The sequence below is a fragment of the Rousettus aegyptiacus genome, unplaced genomic scaffold (genome assembly GCF_014176215.1).
Source record: "Rousettus aegyptiacus isolate mRouAeg1 unplaced genomic scaffold, mRouAeg1.p scaffold_m13_p_17, whole genome shotgun sequence".
Taxonomy (NCBI): Eukaryota; Metazoa; Chordata; class Mammalia; order Chiroptera; family Pteropodidae; genus Rousettus; species Rousettus aegyptiacus.
In genome coordinates, this window is record NW_023416292.1 from 9,350,892 (window position 1) to 9,374,940 (window position 24,049).

The 24,049-nt window shown below is 35.0% G+C and overlaps 1 protein-coding gene across 3 annotated transcripts in view; it reads left to right on the forward strand.

Annotated features, from left to right (window-relative positions):
* Positions 1 to 24,049, forward strand: part of RPS6KC1 (ribosomal protein S6 kinase C1) — a 130,950-nt gene that overhangs the window by 73,480 nt on the left and 33,421 nt on the right. For all 3 annotated transcript variants that reach the window (XM_016166464.2, XM_036234497.1, XM_016166465.2), the window contains 3 exons: positions 2,731 to 2,823; positions 17,002 to 17,049; positions 18,237 to 18,369. In XM_016166464.2, coding sequence (XP_016021950.2) covers positions 2,731 to 2,823; positions 17,002 to 17,049; positions 18,237 to 18,369 — 274 coding nt within the window. The remainder of the gene's footprint in view (positions 1 to 2,730; positions 2,824 to 17,001; positions 17,050 to 18,236; positions 18,370 to 24,049) is intronic.

Sequence of the window (24,049 nt, forward strand, 5' to 3'; positions counted from 1 at the left end):
ATTGATGATTTTATTTTATGATCTTTCTTTGTTCATTTCTTTGATCTTAAACTTTTATAGATGGTTAAAGTAGAAAGAGAACTTTAATGATCACTTTGCCTTTGGTCTTTCCCCATTACAATTTCACCATTCCCATCTTTGCAAAGGTAACCTTATTAAATCACTGTTTTCATTGGGTTGTTTCTTGTACAAAACTTGTTTTCTAGATTCTGGAGAATATAGTCCAGATTTTCTTCCTGGCATTCAGGGCCTGTGAAAACTGACCCTAAGTTTGTTCCATTCTGTAGTTTGGCCATTTTTTTCCCCAACCAGGCAAATTTCCTTTCAAACTTTTTTCCTAACCTTATTTCCACATAGCATTTTAAAAAATCACCTTTAATTCCACTTCTTTCTGAGACCACAGTTTATCATACACTAACTAGTGACTTGTCTGTCTGATACTTTTTAAAAGAAGTTTTATTGTTATTTAACTTTTTCATGTATTTGACTTATTTCCTCCAATAAATTGTAAACTCCTTGAAGCTAGCACCTGCCTTTTTGATAATTTATATCCTTTTCAGTTATCGTGCACGTAGTAGACACACAGTATTTACTTACTGAAAGGTGCAGTCGAGATTTTGTTGTTTGCTATCTCTTTGCCGTTGAGATTGCTAAAGTGAACCGATAACTTTCTTTGGAAACTGATAGATCCAATGACATCAGCACATAAGGGGACAGGGATGTTGGATGCATTTGGCTGTATTTTCAAAGACGATGTAGTGGATAAATGATCATTTCAAGTGTTCTTCTCCCCCTATAACTTTTTCTCAACATTCCTTTTACCCGAATCACAAGCAGCTTTTATTTTTGATAAAAAAAGTAGGACGAGATGAATTTTTAATTATCAGACTCTGTCGTATAGTGAAAAGACTGCAAGCAGTAGAGTTGGGATCTTCCACTGTTCTTTCTGACTGCAAACACCTGACCTTCTAAACTTCCCTTTATGTATCTGTAAAATGGGGATTATGCTATCTTTTTGTAGGTACTGTGCTTAGAGCAGGGTGAGGGATGAAGGTAGAGCAATATAAATTAAGAGTGACTGTTTCTTTTATATGTCTATTAAAATACCCTGCTAAATGTTTCCATATCCTAAAAAGTTCCCCTTGGATTTTAAGCTTTTAGGGAGGTAGAGACATATCTGTTTGTCAGCACCTCATGGAATAATATATTAAATAAATATTTTTTGAAACATATTGTAGAAGTATACAGTAAATCAGTTTTAAGAGATTGTTCAGTCCAATTGCCAGTATCACCAGTATCACCAGTGTTCTCAACTATTTTTCAAAAAAAAAAAATGCCTTTTTTAAATCAAACATCACCTCTTCAGAAGAATGAAGTTAGTAATTACTTGCTAAACTTAAAAACAAAACATTTTCAAAGTGATTAGAATAGCTGCTTTTAGAAAATGTTACAAGTGATAGTTTTCCCATTTGTAAATGACACCTGATTTATCCCTGCCATCTCCCTTTCTTTTTTCCCTCCCCTCTTCCTGCTTTATTGTGCTCTTCCTCTCTCCTTTCAGCTAACGTGCTGGGGACTGACTAGAAGGATAAGGCATATTCGTGATCTCAAGGAGTTTATGTCTGGTCACGTTGCTCAGTACAAGGACTTGATGTACCAGAAATGGTGTCTCAGTAACTCTTAATCACGGCCTTTGATTAACCAGGATATTTATCTTCCATTCCTGGGGGAACATATTTCCTATGTAGTCGAATAGATTTTTGACAATAAAAAGATCTGCTTTGAAGATATAACAAGGCTTTGTGTCTCCTGTCATCCATTGCAGCATCACCATTTTATTATATGGATTATATAGCCTTGCTTTCTGGTTGTAGATGCCAAATGGAGGTGTCTTTGGAGTTTTTCTAGTCTAATGTCTTACTTTACCGATAGGAAAAACTAAGACCAATAGATAGGAAGTTAGGGTTATTCTTTTATTGTGTGTGATACTGAAATATTCCTTCCTGTGTTCACTGATCTTTTTGGATTTTTTCGTAGCTAACAGATTAAGTGTTTCACATCACAGATGTTCAAATATGTCAAAAAATTTTCTTTTATCATCTCCTGACTAGCTTGAACAGTTTAGTTCTAATAATCATTGGTTATGTGATGGAGTTTCTTAATTTTTCACCATTATTGGCAATTATGGTTGAACTTGAATCTGCCAATCCCTCTTAAAATACTTAGTTTATAAAGTAAAATTAATGGACTATAGTTTCGTGATGAAAGAGAATGACTTGTGTTCCCTTCCTCTCCAAGTTTATCTGTTATTGCATTCGTTTTTAGTTCCCTGTTCTAAATTATTCTTGAGCTATCTGGGGGTAAATATAAGGCTGTGACTGATTGTCTCAGTTTTCCTTTTGTTACAAAGTTTCATTATAGTTGTATAGTTCTGAACTGAATTATTGCCTTAAAAACTGTATCAGCTCATTAATTTTTCTTTTTAAAATTTTGTTTTCAATGTTTTATTTAGTTGCAACTTTTTTCTTGCTTTTTCTTTTGATTTTCTTTATTTTTGATTTTATTATTTTTTTTATTTTACATTACAGACAAACAGAAACTTCTCCTTTCATCTTTCCATTCTCTGATTTATGATAAATTTAGTTTCCTTTGGCCTGGCATTTGCTTCAGCAGGCAGCCTTCTTCAAGTACCTCCCTGATTGATGTGTAATCTTTGATATCTTCCATTAGCCTCCAGGATCACTAAGTTCAAGGCCCCCTCGGAACCTAAGGAGCCCTGCCGAGGAGCTGAAGGCCTTCAGAGTCCTTGGGGTGATTGACAAGGTAATTCTTCAGTGTCTCTTCAAGAGTTCGACTGCATGCTGACATTATGTCTTTGAAGCTTTGGATCTTAAGGATATGAAACAAAAGGAGAAAATGACTCAAATGCATCTGCACTTTAAAATAACAAAAGCAGAAGAGAAAAAGCTTTTATCTAAGCAATTCATGTAAGGTCATGCAAAATATATTGGAACTAAAGGAGAAGAAGGTGCATATTTGTTGGCATTCAGTCGAGTAAGGAGTTTGGTTTTTTAAACCTGTTATAGCAGAGTAAAAAGATACACTGTATTAGTTACAGAAACTTTTGAGTCAGTAGTCGTTCAGCATTAACTGTTACAGTCAATCTAATGGTCAAAAAGAAAAATGAAGTGGCATTCTCCTATTAACTATTATTGCTTATTGAGCACTTACTATATGTCAGACTATATATTAGACATTTTATATAAAACAACTTATTTAATGCTTCTCACAACTGTTACTTGCATCTTGGTGGGAAAATGATGTTTAGAATAAGTAAGTAACTTGCCCCCAAATTACATAGCTAATTTAGGGTAGTGCTGGCATTCAAACTTAGATCTTTGTGACTTCAAAAGCTGTGCTCTTTCCAGTACACTAAGCCTACACACACACTACACACATATGCACATACACACTTTTATATTAGAAATGAAAATACTGAGCTAACAGAGATAGCTGCCACTGAATTCTCCCCAATTTGATGACGTCTCAGATATGCCAAACGTTACCAGTACTGGCCTCTCAGAGAGTTTACAAGTGTAATTTAAAAACCATACACAATAAACTATGTTTTAAAAACATTTGATCAACCATTACTTGTCCTTTTAAAGAAAATGCATTATATAATATTAAGGTATAAATTAATTTAGATCATTTTTACATTAACCATCTTTTATGAAGCACTTCGGTGGTCATTTATAACTTAATGTCACTGGATACTTCTTGTGTTCTAAAGTATGCATGTGATTCCATGTTAAAATTGAATAATATGCCAAGTAATTTATATCTCAAGTAATTTAGACAGTAATTAATAGTTCGAGGTATTCCAAAGGGAACATTAGGTTGGATATTACATGAAGCTGTCAGTGTCTATTAAATTCTTACAAGCATCATTTTTCTCAAATGACTTAATTTTAAACTTAAAGAATTCTAAGCAGTAAGAATTTTCAGCCTGAAATAATACCATAACCATGTCTTCCCTAGCTTTTCCAGTTTGGAGAACATTCTATTTGAGAATACAGAAAAGCAAAATAGAAATTGAGTAGTTTGTAGGTTCTTGGATTTCTGTTCAGGCAAATAAACTTTTTTGATGTGCACTACCTGCTCCCTCTCTTAGATCTGTTTGTATTGAAGTGCGTCCTCAAGGCTGTGCTCTAATTATAAGTCACCTTGAAGTCTTGGTTTATTTAACTAAGGATTTTTGACAGTGGAGGAATTCCTTTGCTGAGGCATAATTTGTTACGGTTTTTATTCTGTTTCCCAGGGAAGTGTGTTTGGGGTTTAGAAGGTGACATGTAACTTTTGTAAGTAGAGAGATAAGGAAATATGTATGGAAATCAAACTTTGCAAATAAGCCTTTAAAATTTGTAACACAGTCTCCACTTTGTAAGAACATGAATAGTTTTAATTTTGAAAAGTTGAACTACCTTTTAACATAAATTTCTATTCATTGTACTGAGGAATACCTAAAATTTGGGTTTTAGAAACTTGAAGTTCAGAAGCATTGAATTAATTCAAACAGAAAATACACAGGATACGTTTATCTAGCCTGTGTGGAATAGTTTCTCTGATGCTGTTTCATTTTAGTATTTGTTTTTTATGAGTTATTTTGAGTAGTATTGTCTATTAACTTAGGAAAATTAAATTTCCCTTGGAATAGGATTTTATAAAATTTTTTATAGAAAGTGGATAAAGCAGATGTGTTCATTACTATCTAGTCTATGAGCTCCCGAGAACCAGACTGTGTCTGTCTTGTTCTCTTCTGTGTTCTCAGCACCTAGAATCATGCCTGGCACATAATGGGTGCTCAAAAAATATTTACCAAATGAAACAAATAACTTTAAATGTATTATATGTAGAGTGACACCTACTGGAATAATGTGAGACTGCTACCTAGTACTGGTTCAAGACACTCGGGTGTCTTTACCTAGAGGGGCAGTAATCTGTAGCTGTATCTTGGTCTAGTATTAAAAGGTAAATAAATGACTTTCCGTTCTTTAATTGAGATTAGAAAATCCTTCATAACATGTATATGCAATAAGGAATTTAAGCATTTGGGCTTTTGGATTATAAATAAAGTACGTATTCAGAAGCAAGAATGATAAGGCTAACAAAGGCCTTTCAAATCTTCTATAGAGAATGGCTGAAAAATGAGCAGTGATTAACCTGGTAAAAACATATGTGGTCTTCATATTTTTTGTGGGCGCTTCGGTGTAGAGGGGCTATATAATGTTTTGTCCAAATCTTACATGTGAAGGGATATGAATTATGCAAGAACAACATATGGGGCAAAGCAGGATGTCTGGTTTTCTTGTGAGAAAGGTAGTAAGGGATAAGACTTGCTTGTTAATTTCCTTTTAGGATACAACTAGAAATAAATGGGTATAAGTTGTCATAATTTTAGCTAATGATTAGAGAGACCTTTTGAGAATTAGGGTTGACCAAAGGCAGACTAGATTCTTTCATATCTTATTTATTTCATGTCATTAGAGATAATCATATAAAGGCTGAAGGATGTTGTAGAAAGAATTCAAGCATTGAATGGATTTTTATGTTTTATAACTTTAAAAGGTTTCTTTTAGTCTTCAGCTTCTTTTACACATAATCTTAATGTAGTAATAGCAGAGGAAAGTAGAAATTAAGGAAAAACCATACTTTGATGAGAAAGATGGATTGCTGTTGTTTTCATATAAGTTTATTCATGTGGGTACAAGCTTTTGTGTTTGCGTGCGTCAGTTACGAATATATAGGGTGTGTACATGTTTGTGTTTATAAGGATGATTTGTATATAGGTAATTTGTAGTCGAGTTAGAAGTATAAATTGGTAGTTTGGTGAGAGGATGTTCAGGTGTTGGGAGACTTTCTGAGAAAGTTTACTATTGTATAACTTATTTATAGAAAAGATAAAGGAGTCCATAGGCTAGTAAACAGTAGCGTACTAATGCCAATTTCCTTGTTTTCATATTGTACTATAGATAAATAAGATATCACCATTAGCAGAAGCCAGGTAAAACGTACGTGGGAATATGCTATTTTTGCAACTTCCTGTGAGTTAAAACAAGAGTTTAAAAAAAAAAAAGGCTAAGAGGAACACTGACTTGAACACCAGAGTAATAGTATCAAGATGTAATCCCCTCGTGTTTAATTAACTCTTCTGGTTTGTGTGTAGCCAGAGAACCATCCAGCATGTAGGCATGTCTATAGCATCCACAGGGTTAACTGGCGAAGGTTTATGGCTGGATTGCCAAAATTCATTGTCACTTCTTGAAAAACAACTTCAATAGGACGCTTTATAAGTAAGTCATTGTTAAAAGAAATGCCACATATTTTGAAAAGTCACTGTTTATTATGTCAAGTACCTTGGCATTTTGTACTCAAGTTAGCTTCCCAACTTTATCTGATACTCGCCGGGAAGAAGTTTTAGTCTCACTTGTCATAGGAAAAATACAGCAGTTTCTATTTTGTAACTAAAATATGATTAAGAAAATTTGTGGTGATTTTTCAAATTGAGTAGATGCTGAGCGATTGGTACTCATTTTTTTTTTTTTTTTTAAGGTTCCTAAGTAATTTTCTCTGTGATGACATGGAAAAATTGTTCTCATTGGGAGCACGAAGTGTCAATATTTGGGTATCTGCTCATCTAGGGGACATTGAGTTGAACTATATTAATAGGAATTTGTCCTTTATCTAAACAGAGTGGCAAAAATATTACCTAGTATCTTTAATGATATCAAGTTATAGGTGTCGACTTTTGCTTTTGGAAGCTCCTTTCCCTATTCTTTCTTGTAAGTACAACTAAAAAGTCTGGGTATATGTAGAAAACAAACATAAAAAGTAGAGAGTAGAAGGAAAACTGGCCGGTGACCAGGAGACCCAGTGGACTTCATGGTGATGAACCCCTACATTTTTTTTGCCTCACATATTCCGGATTGGATGTTAGAGAAATGGGCAACTTGGAAAAGCCAACGGGCACAAATGAAAAACGAACCAAACCAAAGCCTGCTCTTTTTAGCCAAAGGACTAAAAAAGAGGCAGCTTAGCAAGACAGAAAACTTTTAGATAGTAACCACTCTACTCTAGCCAAACAGCACTGCAGATGTTGGCCCTGCCTCACCACCGCTAGCAAAGGTCGTGTGAGGCCCGTAGACTTTCATCCTTAGTTGGATATGTATTGATTGACTTGGAGATGTAGCATCTGTGCCCATTATCATTATAAAGTAGCATTTGTTAACTGAGTATACACTGTTCCAATTAGGAGTACTATATAAAAACTGTGGACACATTTGCTGCTTTTTAGGGACTAATGTCAGTTTTCAGGGCCTATAAATTGATTTGAGCATATTTATAGAGCACACCTAGCAGCAGAATGAAAATATTAAACCAGGATATGAATAGGCATAGTTTATGTTAGCACTAGAGTGTGTTAGGTTTTTATAGCTAATGCAAATAAGATGAGATCTAAAGCTAAATACAACAGACTATACTTTTAATTGAATTAATTTTCATCTAAATTTAGCAGTGTCAAGTCATTATCCTAAGTGAACTTCAGAATTCAAACCAGAGAAATAGTATAAATGGTTTCATTATGAAATTGAATGGCATGAGCTGAACTTGGTCCTTTAAACCCAGAACTTCAGAGTTTTAACCTCTCTTTAGCATAATCTCTTTGTGGCCTTGGGCAAGTTGCTTCACAAAAACAGAAAACAGACAATCAAAACGAGAATGACAAAGGTGTAGAGATCTAGCTTTTAAAAAGCCTTTGGAGCTGAGAAGAGCCTCCTAAGTGGATGTTTTCCCTAGCTCTTCAGCATTTCTGTTTTAAACCCAATTTTTCTGTCTTTTATATTCTGCCTTCTGCTATATTTATATCCAGTTTTCTTACAAAGACACACCATGTCCTTTGGAAGCAGGTTTTCTGAAGTAGTAGGTATATAGGCCTAGGATTTTAATATTATACAAAGTGAAACTCTTTTCACATATGTATCTGACATTTCTGTGATAACTTTATTATTCACTAAATCATTAACTTCACATCCTAGTATGAGACTTTATTGAGGAGTAGCTCACCTTTATTGACATTGGCTAATAGGAATATAAGAAATTTCAAATTAATGTTTGTGGTTGAAATAATTACTTCTCGAGCTATTTTTCTGGAGAATAATGTGTACTTTGCTTTGCTGTAGGGAAGAACTAGATTTAGCTATTTGCTTAAAGGTAACTAACCCAGAGGTTTGGCCAAGTGGCTTTTAAGTTGGAGTGATAAAAATCCTTTTTATGTTTTCTCATCCTGATATTAGTCTGTCAAAGAAAACAAACTTTGCCAACCATATTTCAGTGCCCCTTGAGGGAGTTAAATAATGTGGGTTTGAATTTTGAGCAGATTATGTATATTTGCAAATCTGTTTTAGTACCACCAAAATATGCTTATTTTCTTGTTCTAATTGTATGATTCATAATATATTCATAATATATCTTAGAAAACCAAATTATTCCGGTAAGCATTTACTCAAATTTTAGCTATCACAATGACAAACTATGATCCTTAAAAAATCATCATGGTTATTATTGAAGTTACTGAGTATACAAAGGCAGAAATTGAGTTCACGTGGGATAAATACATACAGTACAGCATTGAACCATATCTACTTGCATTCAACAGGTTATGGTTGTATTCAGTTTACATAGAGGACAGGACAAATGGGCTTCATTATGACTTTCTTATTGTACATGAATGTTTAATAATGTCCTAATTTTAAATTAATTTATAACTAATTCCCTGTGGAACTTTTGAAGAACTTAAAAAAATCTGGATCATATAATTATAATTATGTTATAATTAATGCAAACTAAATGCATCTCTTGCCGTTTCAAACTAAGAATAAAAAAGATGCTTTTTGCATTTTCTAAAAAATATTTTCTATATTGATTTTCTTTTGTTTTCATTTAAAATACTGAAAAAAAGCAGAAAGCAAATAGGAAGCACAAGAAAATTTCATATTAGTGAATTTCTTTTAGATAAATATATCAGTTATTCAGGATTATAATTGATTATAGCCAGGTTATTGAGATTCTCTGGTTTTATATTTTGAAAGACACCACAGTATTTTATTTCTATATGTGGTATTATGGTAAATGTGATCATTACCCTAAATAAATGGCATTTTTGAGTAGCCAGGAATTAGGGTTTTTAATTAGTATTTTGCGGATTTTATAAACCCTTGTCTCAAAGTACATTTTCCTTGGATAATATTTGGATTGTGGGTGTGATGGTATCCAGAAAACAAACCTTTCAAAACAAAGTGCCTTATTTTATAACTACATAAAAATAATAATAAATACCTTTACTATTAGTTTTCATAGGTTAAAACACCTTACATTTTATATTTCATTTTATTCATTGTAAGCTTATTTTGAGTAAAATCATAGGGATTTTAAATGTGACTAGATTCCCCCCTTTTAAAGAAAAATGATCACATTTACTTAATTACTTAAGTAAATTTCATAGAAGTAGTATTTCTCTTGTCATTTTGTTCAGCTGTTAGAGTCCCCTGTGACCTTGGGTTCCTATTCTAAGGGGTGACTGATGGTTTATGATGTTCTGTATTTTCTGGTAGCTTGCCTATTGCCTGCCTCTGGGTTCATCGTCTCCCTTATGCTAACTTAGGCAATATTTCTTCAGTCTCTTATCTTGGGGCTTTGATGCATATGTTCTGAAGGTGGCCACAGTGACTTTGGGTAGCAGCAGATGGTAAACCTTCAGGCTGCCGCTGGCTATGCTGGTGTTAAGTTGGAAAGTTAACGTTTGATGAAGAATCAGTAGTGCATATGAAAGAGCTTTCACTGCAGAAATATCTTTTAATTAAAAAATTAGCATACTAAAACCTTTGCAAATAGGCATTTAAAGAAATCTAAAGTTAGTTGTTTTCTTGTAGAGAAATCAGTTATTTACCAGCTTAGTTTTGTTTTGCTTGCTCTTCCCAATGGGTTCTTTTCCTTCTGTCCCTGCTCCAATTTCTGTAGTTAAGACAGATAAGATAATTAGGTAAATTCAAATAGGAAATATTTTTTAGGAGTTAAAGGAGTTTGGACAGACATTTAGAGTTTAATTTGGATAATGGTGTTTTGGATTTTAATAACCAGAAAGAAATGTGGATCTTGAGTACTACCTTCTTACAGTATTGCAGATTTGGTCTGTTTCCTACTTTTGAAGATATTTCTAGGTTATATAGAAGCTTGAAGAACTCACTCTGCCTCAAAGAGATATATTTCACTTGTTCCAAGTTGGTTGGTGATTTTTTTGACTGCCATCAATCCACAAAGCACTACCCTTTTTGACTTTGTCCACTTCACGATAGTGTGTCATGTTGAAAATTCTAGCACGAATAAAACTGATACGACTCCAGAGAATTTTTTTTTATGTTCCCCTTAAATCCTAGCAGTACCTTTTAAACTTTTCCCTATTGAAAATAGATCCTTAGGAATAATAAATGAAATCCTTTTCACTAGAGGTTATAAGTATCCATATTGAATTTTATTCTTTATACTTAAGTTCTCATCAGTGAAACAACTTTTGTGAGCATATGACCATCAAGAACAGATTGGTTCATGGCATAACATGAGAGAAGTGCCTCTACACAGTCTAGTCTGTTCATGCTGATGCTCCTGACACTGCAACTTCTGATGGGCTAAAGCTCTAGGCTCAACATCTTTTGCTTTTGGAGTTGCTGGGCAATGATACAGGGAACACTGCTTGCCTTCAGATGCCAAAGAAAGAGACAATTAGACCCCAGTGGGGAGAATTGTTGGTATTAAAGGTCACCTATTCTCTGTTTTCTGGTAGTTGAATTTTTATGAGATATCTTGTGAGAATAATGTATGGAATTAACAGTTAGCAGTAGAAATACATTTTGAATATTATAAGCGTACAAAGTGATGGGGTTTTAGTGGTAACTATAAATAACATTTGATTTTCTTATGGTATCGGGGGGAAAGCAAAGGTCTAGTGCTCTGAATTTGTTGTTCAAAACCATTTCTACAGACAAATAATATTACTAGCTCCTGTAGTGCTGCCAAGGTGAATTTAGTTAATGACACACCGAATAATGATCAAGTGTGGACTATTTTAAAAGTATAGTAAGTATAATCTTACTCATCTGAAACTATGTGGAGAAAAACTGTCTAACTTGCAGACATGGAATTACATATTTTTTCTGGCTTCCTTATTATGTTGATCCCATTCTTTTGTAGTGTGTTTATTTATGTGTGAACTCCCAGTAATATAACTTGCACAACTGAAGTCCATTCAGATTGTATCTAGCAAACATGAATAGTACTGTGACACTATTAAAGGAAAGACCGTGTTTGTTCAAGATGACTCTGTAGACTTTTCTTAAACATTTTTCTAACTTTTATTAATTTTTGTTGAGTCCTGTGAAGTAACAGGCTGCAAAATAGAGATAGATGTTCCCTAAAATTACCCAGCAATATTTCTTTTTGAAGGAATTGGAGCTAATGTTATTTTTAGAGACTTACAGATTTCGAATGTCAGCATTTGAATTAGATATCCAAAAAGATTCAAGAATGGATGGAACTTAATTCTCACCGAAGGGGACTCCCCATACTTCCTCATTGTGTCTTTATAGTAGCATCTGTATCTTTTCTCCAGATTTATTCTTCATATGTTTTAAAAATGATTATCTTTTGACGGTTTTGATTAACTCTCCACCCTCCTGGCTTTCTGAAGGTGGTATCTAGTTACGTATTAGGCCTTCCCTCTTCTAGGTAATAACCCAGACCTATCCTTGGTTGGAGCTTTTCCTACTACTCTTATGAGGAGTGGGCAGGTCTCATTTTGCTGGTGAACTTGAAGAACAGATGAGGCTAATCCTTAGGGGATAAATTGTCTGCTTTTTTCCCAGTGAAGAGTAGTCACTGTATATATTACTACAGGCCGAGATGGACTAATCTCTTCTGTTAGACTGTATGCTAATATAGTGCCGATAAGTAAGTGTGAAAAATGAAAGGAAGAAATACATTAATTGTCATCTCTCAATAAGGTATGCCATGCAAGATAATTATTTCATGACAGTTTTAGTTATAGTACTTGTTATATTATGAAATAAAAGATGGTTTTAGCAGCCTTTTATTGGAAAGACAATTGTATCAAATTAGTACCAAATTAGATTTTTGTCTTTATAAAGGTGAGCAAACCCATGAGCAGTTTTTAAATTGATGTGTTCTAGACCACAAATGAACAAATTCGGTTTGAGGGTTAAAGAAGCTATTATTTTGTCCTTTATGCTGACAGCTTCATTACAGATTGGCCTACTGTTGGCATTAAAAAAATGTTTGGCTCCTTATGATCTTTGTGCATGCAACTATAATATTAATGCAGCGCCACAGCACTGTTCATTAAGAAATGACTTTAAATGAGGTTGAAGCATGTAAATTTGGAAAGATACAGATGTTAAATGTAGTCGTTTGTCTTTGTACACAGCCGTATGGCTAATAATTTCCAAGTGGCTAAAGCTCTTGTTAGCAGGAGTGCTGGTGTGTTAAGAATGGCTCTATAAATAACTTTAAGAACTGAAGTTGAAGGTGCTTCTTTTAAAGACTATTGTTAACTAAACATTATTGCCAAACAGATGGAAAGCATTCACCGGCCTGATGTTTTTAGGTCTAATTATATTATCACCAGCCCTGTACGGCTCAGTTGAAGAGGTGTATCCAGAGGCCAATTTATAATCATTTAGCCAACACCTGTTTGGGGGAAATTGACAGTCAAAGGGCACATTTAAAAAAAATCACATATGTTCTTGTGTTTATTGCCTCAATGTGAACGTTGTCTAGCTGCAAACAAACTTGGTAGGAGAAGAAAGTAAATGTAAACAAAGCGGCACTTCCCAGCCACGTTTATCGATCTTAATTTGGCCTTTTTATCTGATCCACTTCATGCTTCATGGCTAAGTGAGACCGGCAAAGAGGTGTCACTTCTGATTTATGCATGTATATTCTGTTCAGTCTGTTAAGAGGCTGCTGGTAGGAAAAAGTTCTTTCCTTTGTACTGCTTCCATACATTTTTAGTGAAACGTTTTCTATTTCATATGGACGTGTCTCATATCGTATTTAAATCAGATTGGCATTCTGGCGAATGGCTTAAAAGAGTCAGCAACTTGATCTAAAAGCAAAGGAACCCTAAATGTCTTCACAGACACAGTGTTCATCGAGTCCTTTTTGCAGAGAGAGGCCCCTGGTTCCTCCCTTTGCTCCCATGATATGTTAATATAACTGTAAAGGTTCAAGTTTTTTAAATGTATTTTCATGCCATGTAGGTTCAAGATTGATGGTGACCGTAGCTCAAAGGGAAGTTATTGGAGAGGAGAGGACTTTTCTCTCCTATCTGAAAATAGTTTGAACCTGACGATGCTGCCAGCTCTTTCATTTTAGTGTTTTTCCTCCTTCTGACATAGTTCTCTGTTAAAAGATTTATATATGTTACCTCCATTTTCTTATCCCCCATCATTAACTCAGAGGAGTCTGGCTTCTGTCCCCCCAGTTCACTGCATAATGCCTAATGAAAGTTACCAGTGGCTTCCTAAGTGCCTTAGGCAGTAACCCTTTCTCTTCCCCCTTCTCATGGCTTCTCTTTGTTGTTTGGCTAGATGATTGCTCTCATCTTCAGCATTCTCTTTCCCTGACATCTGAACCACTATATTTCCTGGTTTTCTTTATACTTTTCTCACTGTACTTTTTGTCGTTGTTGTCTTACATACCCTCAGAATTCCAACTATGTATAATTTTCAAAATTTAGACATAAACAGTATAGTTTTACAGTTTAAGAGGAAGAACCATAGAGCCAGATTGCTACTGTTTGAATTTCACCTCTACCACTTCTTAGCTTTGTGAGCATGGGCAAGTTAACAGTTTTATGTTTGCTTCCTCATCTATAAAATTGGTTAATAAAAATGTACCTACCTCATTGGATTTTTGAGTTCATTACATGGTTTAATTCTTTTAAACCAAGCACAGTGCGTGGTATTTATTAAGTAGGTGTTCCAGTGGGGTACCTTTTCATGTCTTAAGCTGTTATCTTCGTGGAGAATGCTCAAAAAGAAATCTTTAGTCTCTCCTTATTTTCTAAGTACCATTCCCATGTTACCATCTACCTTTCAAACTTTTATACCTGAATTTATTCACTTATGTTTATTGAACATATACTGTGAGAGATACATGTGTTGGAAGAGGTACAATTTGTGCCCTATACAGATTTCTGTTGCTATAGTAACAAGTTACCTCAAACTTAGCAGCTTAAATCAAATAAATTTATTATGTCACAGTTATTTGAATCAGGGGTCTGACATGGATGACATTGGGCTAACATCAAGGTGCTGATAGGGCTGTGTTTTTGACTGGAAGCTGTGGGGGAAACGAAATCCACTTTTAAGCTCATTCAGGTTGTTGGCTTAATTCCCTCCCTCCCTTTCTTCCTTTCTCCCTCTCTCTCTCTTTCTCTCTCTCTCTTTTTTTGTGATTGTGGGACTGAACTCTCATCCTTGCTTGCTATCAGCCAAGTGCTGGTCTTTGCACTTAGAAACTGCCTTTTTCCTTTTCCTTTGCATGCGATGAGCTAGAGACCTCTCTGTAGTGCTTACGTGTGGGCCTCTATATCAGAGCCAGCAGCCATGCATTCCCCTCATACTTCGAATCTCTTGTATGTCCTCCTCTGTTACATCATTTCTGTGCTTTCCACTTCTGGCCAGACAGTTCTTTACTTTTAAAGGTTCACGTGATTTGATTGAGCTCACTCAGATAATCTACGATATTCTGTTTTATGGTCTGCACCTTAATTATACCTGCAAAGTTCTTTTTGCCAATAGCATGACATAGTCACAGATTCTGGAGATTGAAGTATGAACATCTTTGGCGACCATCATTCTGCCTACAGCATGCTGGTAAAAAGTTTGAAATCTGGTTGAGAGATAGTCAAGTAAACGTAAAACCAAATTAAAGGGTTAGAAATGCTATAATAGTAGTTGATACTATATACAGTGGGAAAACAAGGGAAGAAAAAAGTCAGTGGTACTGAGAGATAGACATTCGAGCTGAATACGGAAAGATGAGTACTTGTTTGGTTAAGTGGCCGGGGCAGCATTTCAGGAAGAAGCAATAGTAATAGTGATAGCAATAATAACTGGCTATTCCAAGCACTTTTACAGGATTATCTCACTGAATTCTCACATATGGTAGATACCATTATTACCTACCATTATAGCATCTACAGACCGAGCTCGTATGCCTTCTCCATGGTGAGAGTAGGAATGGTAAATCTCATTGGATAGTTGAAAGAATTAACTGATTACACAAGGCTACAGCGTAGTACATAGCAAAAACTTAAAGCACTGTAGGTGAAAGAGTAGAGGGTAGATGAGAGAAATACTTAGGAAGTAGAATTGACTGGACTTGGTCACTGGCTATGAAGGTAGGGGACAGGAAATTCATAGTGACTTGGGAGCTTTTTGGTTTGGGGTGTGCCACAGACAGTAGTGTTATTTAGTACTGTAGGAGGAAAAACAAGGTTTTGTTTTGTTTTTAGTAGGGACAGGGCTTTGGGAATAGGAAGGAATGAATTCTGGGATCCATGGAAATATTCAATTGAAATTAAAAGACCAAATAGTATATCATGCCCTCAGGAGAGGTCAGAGATGACCATTGTCACGATTACTTCAAATGTATCAAGTCTGAAATGGAATTTACCATCTTCTTCTCAGACTGGGTCACCATCTTAACTCCCCTGTTTCTTCTTGTCATTCTTTTGTTTTCCCAAGCTTGACATCTTTTTTTCATCCTTGACTCCTGGTTTTCTGGAGTTGAGGGGAAAAGCCCTGGTACAGTGTTTGCAGATTTCCTGGTGTGCACACACCCCCCGTGGCCCATTTCAGGCGGCAGCTGCTGTCGCGCTACAGTGGCAGAGTTGAATTGCTGCAACAGAGACCACATGAGCCTGCAAGACCTAAAATATTTGCGATCTGGATATTTATAGAAAAAGTTTACCAACTTCTGATATAGTGTCTCCAATATAATAAAATACTAACATGTAGGATAATTCTCTATGTCTGTTCACTTTTTGTATTCGCCAAGATTGGGTGGGGGGAAAGTGGGTAGTTTGATGGGTCAATGTGTGAGATCATAAAGGGTCTCGAGGTTATTTTTTGGATTTTCTATGAATGAGAGGAGAGATATTTAAAACAAACAAACAAACAAACAAACAAAACTCGGGCTGCTATTTTGAGAGTAGACCATAGGGCAGCAAAGATGGAAGCAGAAAGAGCTATTGGGAGGCCGCTGTGAGAATACAGGCGAGTCTTTGTTGGAATCAGGGTAATAGCGGTGGAAGTATTAAGGTGAGTTTTGGATACATTTTGAAGCTAGAGCTGCTAAGATTTGCTGTTGTAAAAAGAAGTGTTAAGGATGAGTCTAGGATGGAGAAGTAGTTAGTACAAGAATGACTTAGGCTGGAGCCTGAGTTATTGATATCACATTATAGCAAGTTGTTAAATAAGGGGTTTTAGGAAGAAAATCAAGACTTTATCAATTCCTGTAATTTTTTTTTTTAATTCTTAACCATAAATGTTTCACCAGGAAAAATTATTTATCTAAAATAATTTTCCTCTACTTATAAGAAATATAATTTAAAATAAATCTAGGAAACATAGTAATGTTTCTAAAATATGGCAGTTTTAGAAAAGGAAACCATAATAACCCCACCTTAGATAAGACTCTTTTAACCCTGCGATTTGGTGGCTTTAAAACACATCTGTTCAGAAATTAACAATCTTGGCAGTGTATTTCAACACTTCCCCCCAAATTCTTAAAGTATAGTTTTTAAAAGTTATGGGTTAATATTCCATTGTATTGTGAATAAATTATAACATATCTTTTATGTAGGTTTTACTTGTAATGGACTCAAGGACAGAACAGACATTCATTTTAAAAGTAAGTGGAATTTGTTTAATGAATTTGGAAATCTATTTTCAGATTATGCTCCTGAAAGAAAAAAATATTTAATATTTTTTTCCTGGGGTGTTTGAATGTTCTTTTATGTGTGATGATTTCTATTTATATTATTTTTCTTTCTGCCATCACTGTTGATAAATACTCTATAGCACAAATTTAAAAGCATTTTAGGTAAGAAAATATGGAGGAAATAATATGGATAAGTCAAAGACTCATTTCATGCTGTTCAAATGTATAGTGTATAGTTTAAACACATCTCTAATGTATTTTGTATACTTTATGAAGACCACAGTCTCACCTTTAATTGTGATTACAGTTCTTAAGTGCTGAAATTTTGTCTTAAAGTCTTTGTTACAAATATTTGAGAAATGTTATCAATATCCCAGGTCCTTTTTGATCTAAATTCAGTTTGATTCTCCATATAACCCAATTTTAAATTAAATGGAAAAAGAAAAACTCCTCAATTTTAAAATTTTGAAATTGTATTTGAAGTAGATTGTGACAGTACATATTCAAAAAATATCCCACTTTAAGCATTTCCATAGCATCCAGAATTAAATCAATTTTAGATTAATTTTATATTTCTTTTTCTGATACTTTTGCTTTTACTTATCAGTCTGGCAGTAGGTCATGTTGACATATATTGAAACAAATTTCTTTTTATGAGTATACCTTTTAAACAAAGATATGACACCAGAAACTATACACATCTATTTCTAAGGAGAAAACTTAATCTTTGTACTTTTGGGGAATAGAATTTTTTAATTGCCTGTTTAATCTAGGAATACCTCTTGTGGCTCAGGAATTTGAATTGATTTCACAATGTCCACTGCTTTAAAGATATACACAAGTAAAATAAAACTTAAGAAAAGGTCATAGAGAAATAACTGTGTGTCATCCTGATGACTTAGTTTGAGAGCATCTCTAATAAAAACACTGACCCACGTAATTGATTTTAATGGCAGCTTTGTGGCATCTTCTGTTCTCTGGATTCATGCCAGATGCCATCAGCGGAGCCTCCAGGGACTGAGGGGCATAGAGCAGCAGATGAGTGGTTTCTCTGAAGCCCAGAGTAGCTCGGATAGATTAGTTTGGTTGATAAACACAGAGCACAGCAGGCTCCAAAGGCAACTGAGGGTACAACTGACCTTTTTGTTCTCTGTCAGGGTCTAAGGAAAAGCAGTGAATACAGCAGGAACAGAAAGACCATCATCCCCCGCTGCGTGCCCAACATGGTGTGTCTGCACAAGTACATCATTTCTGAGGAGTCGGTATTTCTTGTGCTGCAGCATGCGGAAGGTTGGTTTGTACTTTAAATTGTTTATCTAACAGAGAATATCGCCTGCTTAGCTTTTTAGTTTTTCGAACGCCCTTCTTCTGTCATTACATGAATGGGTAAAACATACAAAACACATGCAAGAAACTGTTTCCTTACTCCTCTGCTCTCCCTCCCTACTTTGAGTTAGGAGGGAGGATGAAAACCCAGGTGAGCAGCAACATTCTTAGATGTATTTAACTACATACTCTCTCCTAGAATTAGTCTGAAACGATGAGAACTTTCAGGTGGAATGGGTGCTAAGAGAGCCAGGTTTTATTTTAGAGATCTTATTTCATTCTCTTGTTCTCTGCTAAATGGATACATGAAAGTTAGATGACTGAAATAAAAAGCATCCCCTGAGGAATTAATTAATTACTTACTTTTTCAGAAGGCATGGGTATTTGGTTGACATTTGACATGACCTAGTTATTCTAATATGGATTTTTACGAATGCAGCCATTGGCATCACATATGGGTACAAAGCAGAAGCATGGTACTCTGCCTTCAAACTATTTATGAAATTTCAGCTCTTAATAGAGGGAACAGGTGGCAAAAAACACTGTGTTTTGATTTGTTTTTGCCCTTTAACGCCTGAATTTAAATAATAAATAGTCTTATTTAGAATGACTGAATATAGCATATAAATATAAATCCACATAATAAATAATTGCCTTTTGGCTTTTAAGAGGTATTCTCAAAATAGTGAAAAAAATTAAATTATTTTTTATATTTCGTGAAGGTGTTATTTTTACATTACTAAGAGTAAAGAACTATTGTGCTTTACTAATAGGCATAACATTTGAATATAATGCATTTTCCTAGGAAAGTGAATCATTGCTTTGTGGAATGAGGTCTCTTATGATTACTAATGCAAAATTTTTGACGGGGGCAATAAACTATTAATATTGTTTATTATGAAGTACAGTACACGATAACTACAGATGGAGGGAAGACCTCCATATGTGGTATTTAATAGGAAATTCAGAAGGGGCTCCCTGGTCTCTCAGGTATTAAGAGAGTTAATTGCGTGTGTGAATTGGATAACTAATTCACCTTTGTTCAGACATTATAGACAGCTTTTATCTGAGGATACCAGTGCATTACAGACATTATTGAATTAGAGGTCATGTCATCTGATAGCGGAATACAGCCACCTCTGGTGTGGAACAAAAATAACTTGCATAGTAATAATCCATAATAATTTAGAACAAGGTCAGTAGGATGAATGTAATTATAGTCAATATTCTATTACCCAGGGTGGATTATTCATGTTGGAGATTATCCGTGGCAGATTTTCAATCCTAGTTTACTTCTGCTATTTGCAACTTCCTTTTCCTATTTTTCTGTACCTTCCCCAAATTATACTTTAGTTTTTCTTCTGCCATCTTCTCACTTTTTCTTATACTTCCTAAGGCTGATATTTCACCTAAATTTACTTCAGTACTATAGAAAGTCTTTATAATCGCTCTTAACGACGTAGACATGTGGCTTCCAAATTTCCCACTGTTTCATATTATCTTTACCAAGTCTCTTTTCCTGTATTGTTGACCACTTCTGACTTTGAATGGTCATATGACCATAGAATTTTTCCTGGATTATTTAAGCTTTGGGGAGGGAGATGATCTCTTGACTGTTTCAGATGTCTGTCGTTTAATGTTAAGATTTTACAATGCAAAGATATTAAATTATAGCGCAGTTAGGGACTCTGGATTCATTTAATATTCAACAAATTTGTTGAGCATGTATTATGTACTAGGCTCTCTTTTAGGTGAACAAAACAGAAAAAGAGCCTGCCCCTTTAAAACTTGCTGTGGAGAAACAAACAGGAAAATATTAGACAGTAGTAGATAACAGTAGGGACTATACTGATCTTCCACACAGCTCTAATAGATGATGACTGGGGGACTACTTTACGTAGTCGAGTAAGTCCCCTCCAAGAAGGTAGCATTTAAAAGAAGTTCTGAATGACAAGAAATAATCATTTGACTGTACGGGAGAAGCACATTCCAGGTACAGGGATTAGTGTAAAAAATTGAAGGCAAAACAAACTTGGAATGTTTGAGGAAAAAGAGAGGAGACCGTCTGGTTGGAGTGTAGCGAGTGACACAATAGTGGAATGTGAAGCTATTGGAGAAGCAGGCGGGACCCTTCTACGGCAGCGTGAGGACTCTTGCTTTCATTCAAGTGCATTGGGAGACCATTGGACATCCGAAGCATTGACAAGATCTGATTTATATTTTGAAAAGATCACTCTGGCCATTATTTGGGGAATGGATTATAGGAAGACAAGAATAGAAACAGTGAGAAGGCTAATAAATCGTCTAGGCAAGAGATGATGACAGCATGGCTTTCTGGGGTACCAGCAGAGATTCTCTGAGGGTAGAGTCCATAGGACCTGTGATGGAATAGAGGTTTGGGAGAGAAGAATCTAGGGTAATGTCTTGGATTTGACTTGACCAGTCATGTGAACTGAATGATGGACAGTGTGTTATTGTTTACATGTTAGTGGTACTTTGTTACCTCTGTGAATTAGAAGATTGTGCATATATCATCAAAACATCACTTTCTGCTTACAAAGCTATTCATGATTCACATGAGTCTCAAACTCATTTTCTTTTCATTTCTTTCAGTCAGAAATGTATTGAGTGCTTTCCAGGATACAGGCTTAGTTCTAACATGACAGTGAACAAAAAAGACAAAGACTCTGCCCACATGGCGCTTACATTATAAAGGCAGAACAGACAATAAGCAAACACATAAGTAAATATATGTCAGATGGAGATAAGTTAAATAAAAGAAGAAGGAAATGCTAAAAGAATGAAGTAGGGATTACTATTTTATAGAGTGGTTACCTTATGAAGAAGAGATATTTGGCCAGTGACTTGAAGGAAGTGAAAGAGAGAGCAGTGTGGATACGCAAGGGAAGAATATCTTGGCAAGAGGAAACAAGTACGTAGGCCGGAGGCAAGAGTGTACTTGGTGCACAAGAAACAGCAAGGTCAGTGTGGCTGGAGCAGGACGGGAAGAGTGGCTGAAAATGAACTGAGGGACGTGGTGGGGCTGGTGGGCAGATCCTGAGGGGTCTTGTAGGCCACTTTAAGAACTTGATTTTTAGTCTAAATAGGTAGGACGTCATTATGGGGCACTGAGCAGAAGAGTGACAAGATAGGTATCCCTCTGGCTGCTTCATGGAAAATAGAATGTGGCGGGCGCAAAGGCAAAAGCAGGACACCAGTTTGGAAGATGTTGCAGCAGTCCAGGTGACAGTGATGGGTCTAGGGCGAAGTGTTAGTTGTGGAGGTGGTTGGAAGTGGGTATTAGATTCTGAATGTATTTTGAGGATAGAGCTGACTTGATTCTATCTTGCATTACTCCAAGGACTTTGCTCAAATGACTGAAAAGAATAGAGTTTCCATTTACTAAGATGGGGAAAGCCATGGGAGGGGTAGATTTAGAAGGAGCAAGCAGAGATTTGGTTTTGGACGTGTGAGTTTGAGATGCTTATTAAATCTAGGTGGTATTGAGTAGGCAGGTGGATATACCAGACAAGATTTTGGGGGAGAGGTTTAAAATGTTCATTGTTTCTGCTAATGAATCTCTTTTGTTTTAACTCTAAGGAAGAAAAAGTGAGAAAATAATTGTATTCAGTCAATGCTATGAGTGTTATAAAAACTTTAAAAATTTTTAAGATTAGGGATTATGTCATATTCATCATACATATCCCAGCATTTAGCAGAATGCTTAGTACATAGAGGTCCTCAGAGTGTAATCGTTGAATATATTGAGCAGAGAAAAGCCGAATGACTAGGTTAGATGAAAACGATTGGAAAAGCCTCCGAGTGTGGACACACCAAGTTAGATGGGGAATGGGAAAGAATTTCTCCCCAAATTATTTGGGGGACCCAAGGGGTGAAATGATTCTCCTTTTATTAACTAGTTTAAAAAATTATAAAACTAACATATAAAGAAATCAATTTGAACTATGTAGAAGTATACAAATTAAAATGAAAATTCCCCTTCTCTATTCACTTTGAATGCCCAGTTCCATTCTGTAGAAATAGAGGGAAAATTTCTTACGTATATAGGAAATATGCTCCCTACCTGTTTGCTTTAAAAAATAAATAAGTGGATCTTACATGTTGTCCTGTAGCTTGTTTTTTCCCCTCATCTTAACAGTGTAACTTGGACAGCTTTCTTTTTTTCTCTATGCGTCTGCATTAAGAGAGACAGAGTAGGGTGGATTCTGGAGCCAAACTAACTGACTCTTCATTTTCTAGTCATGCGACCTTGTCACTGGAGTTAGTAAATTGACCTCTTTGTGTCTCTGTTTCTTTATTTGTAAACTTGGGAAGATGATAATTATCTACTTCATAGGATTGATGTGAGCATTAAATAGTTGCTATCAGCATAAAATATTCATAATAGGGCCTGGTACATGGTAAACAGTGTGTAAGTATTTGCAAATATTGCTATACTTTTTTTGAATAGATACACAGTATTTGGTTGTACAGGTTTACCATAATTTAACTCTTCCTCTGTTAATTGGTATTTAAATTGTTTCTAGTGCTTTTACCTATATGGCTTTCTGTATTTTTTTTTTTTCAGAACTATTTGTAGGACAAATTTACCGAAGTAGAATTTTGCTGGGTCAAAATTAATTTTGATTATTGGTTCAACAATATTTTATCACATATATTAATGTAAAGTCCTAATTCTGGTTAACTAAATTTAACAAATTTTCTTTGCTATCTTTTAGAAAACCAATAGTTTAAAATCTGATGGGAGATAGTTTTTATTAAGTCTTATGAATTGATATTTTCATAGCTTAAAATAGCTAATGTCTACAATTTTGGTTGCTTCGGTAGGACTTAGAAAGGTGTCTTTATATTCCTAAATATCCTAACTATGTTAGATGTTTTCTATTTATATTTTGTGGTTTAGTGATAACAGGTTTTTTTTTTTTTAAAAGGTTAATGTTTTTAATGTTACAGTAGTAAAGTTGACATTTGTGTAAGTTTGTCTATTGGGCCTGATCTTAACTATGTAGAAAGTAGAACCTATTCAGTTTTTGTCGGTGAGAAACATCAGTGGGAATGAGGTGTTCTTGTAAGTTGTGTGGCTTTATGATTTTGTAATTAAAAAAAAAAAGGTGTAATAGGACCAACATTTTTGTTTCTGTAGCTCCATGTTGAGCATTATATTTAACTGGACACCCAGCAAAGAGTGGAGAAGAGCTAAAATAGTTTAGTTATTTCTTCAATATATAGGTTTTTTTTTTTTTATAATTCAGTTTGTGTTCTTGTTTAGGTGAAGAACAAATTTTATTTAAAAAGTGTCAATAATCCCATTTAGAAATTTTGTCTAATAATGAAAAGAATGACAATGAAATAAGATGCTATATTTGAGTAATGAAATTGGTAAACTTGCAAATATTCAGTATTAGCAAGTTGCTGTAAAGATGGCACCAAGGCACATTAGGAGTGGACTCTGGGACAGCCTTTCTGTAAAGAATTAAAAATATCCATGCTCCTTGATCTAGTTCTTGATCATTTCTGGGATTCTGCCCTGATGAAATAATCAGAGATGTCAAGTATTTGTACGTAAAACGATAGGTTATTTTAATTCTTACAGTAAAAGACTGGAGTATCTTAAGTGCCATCA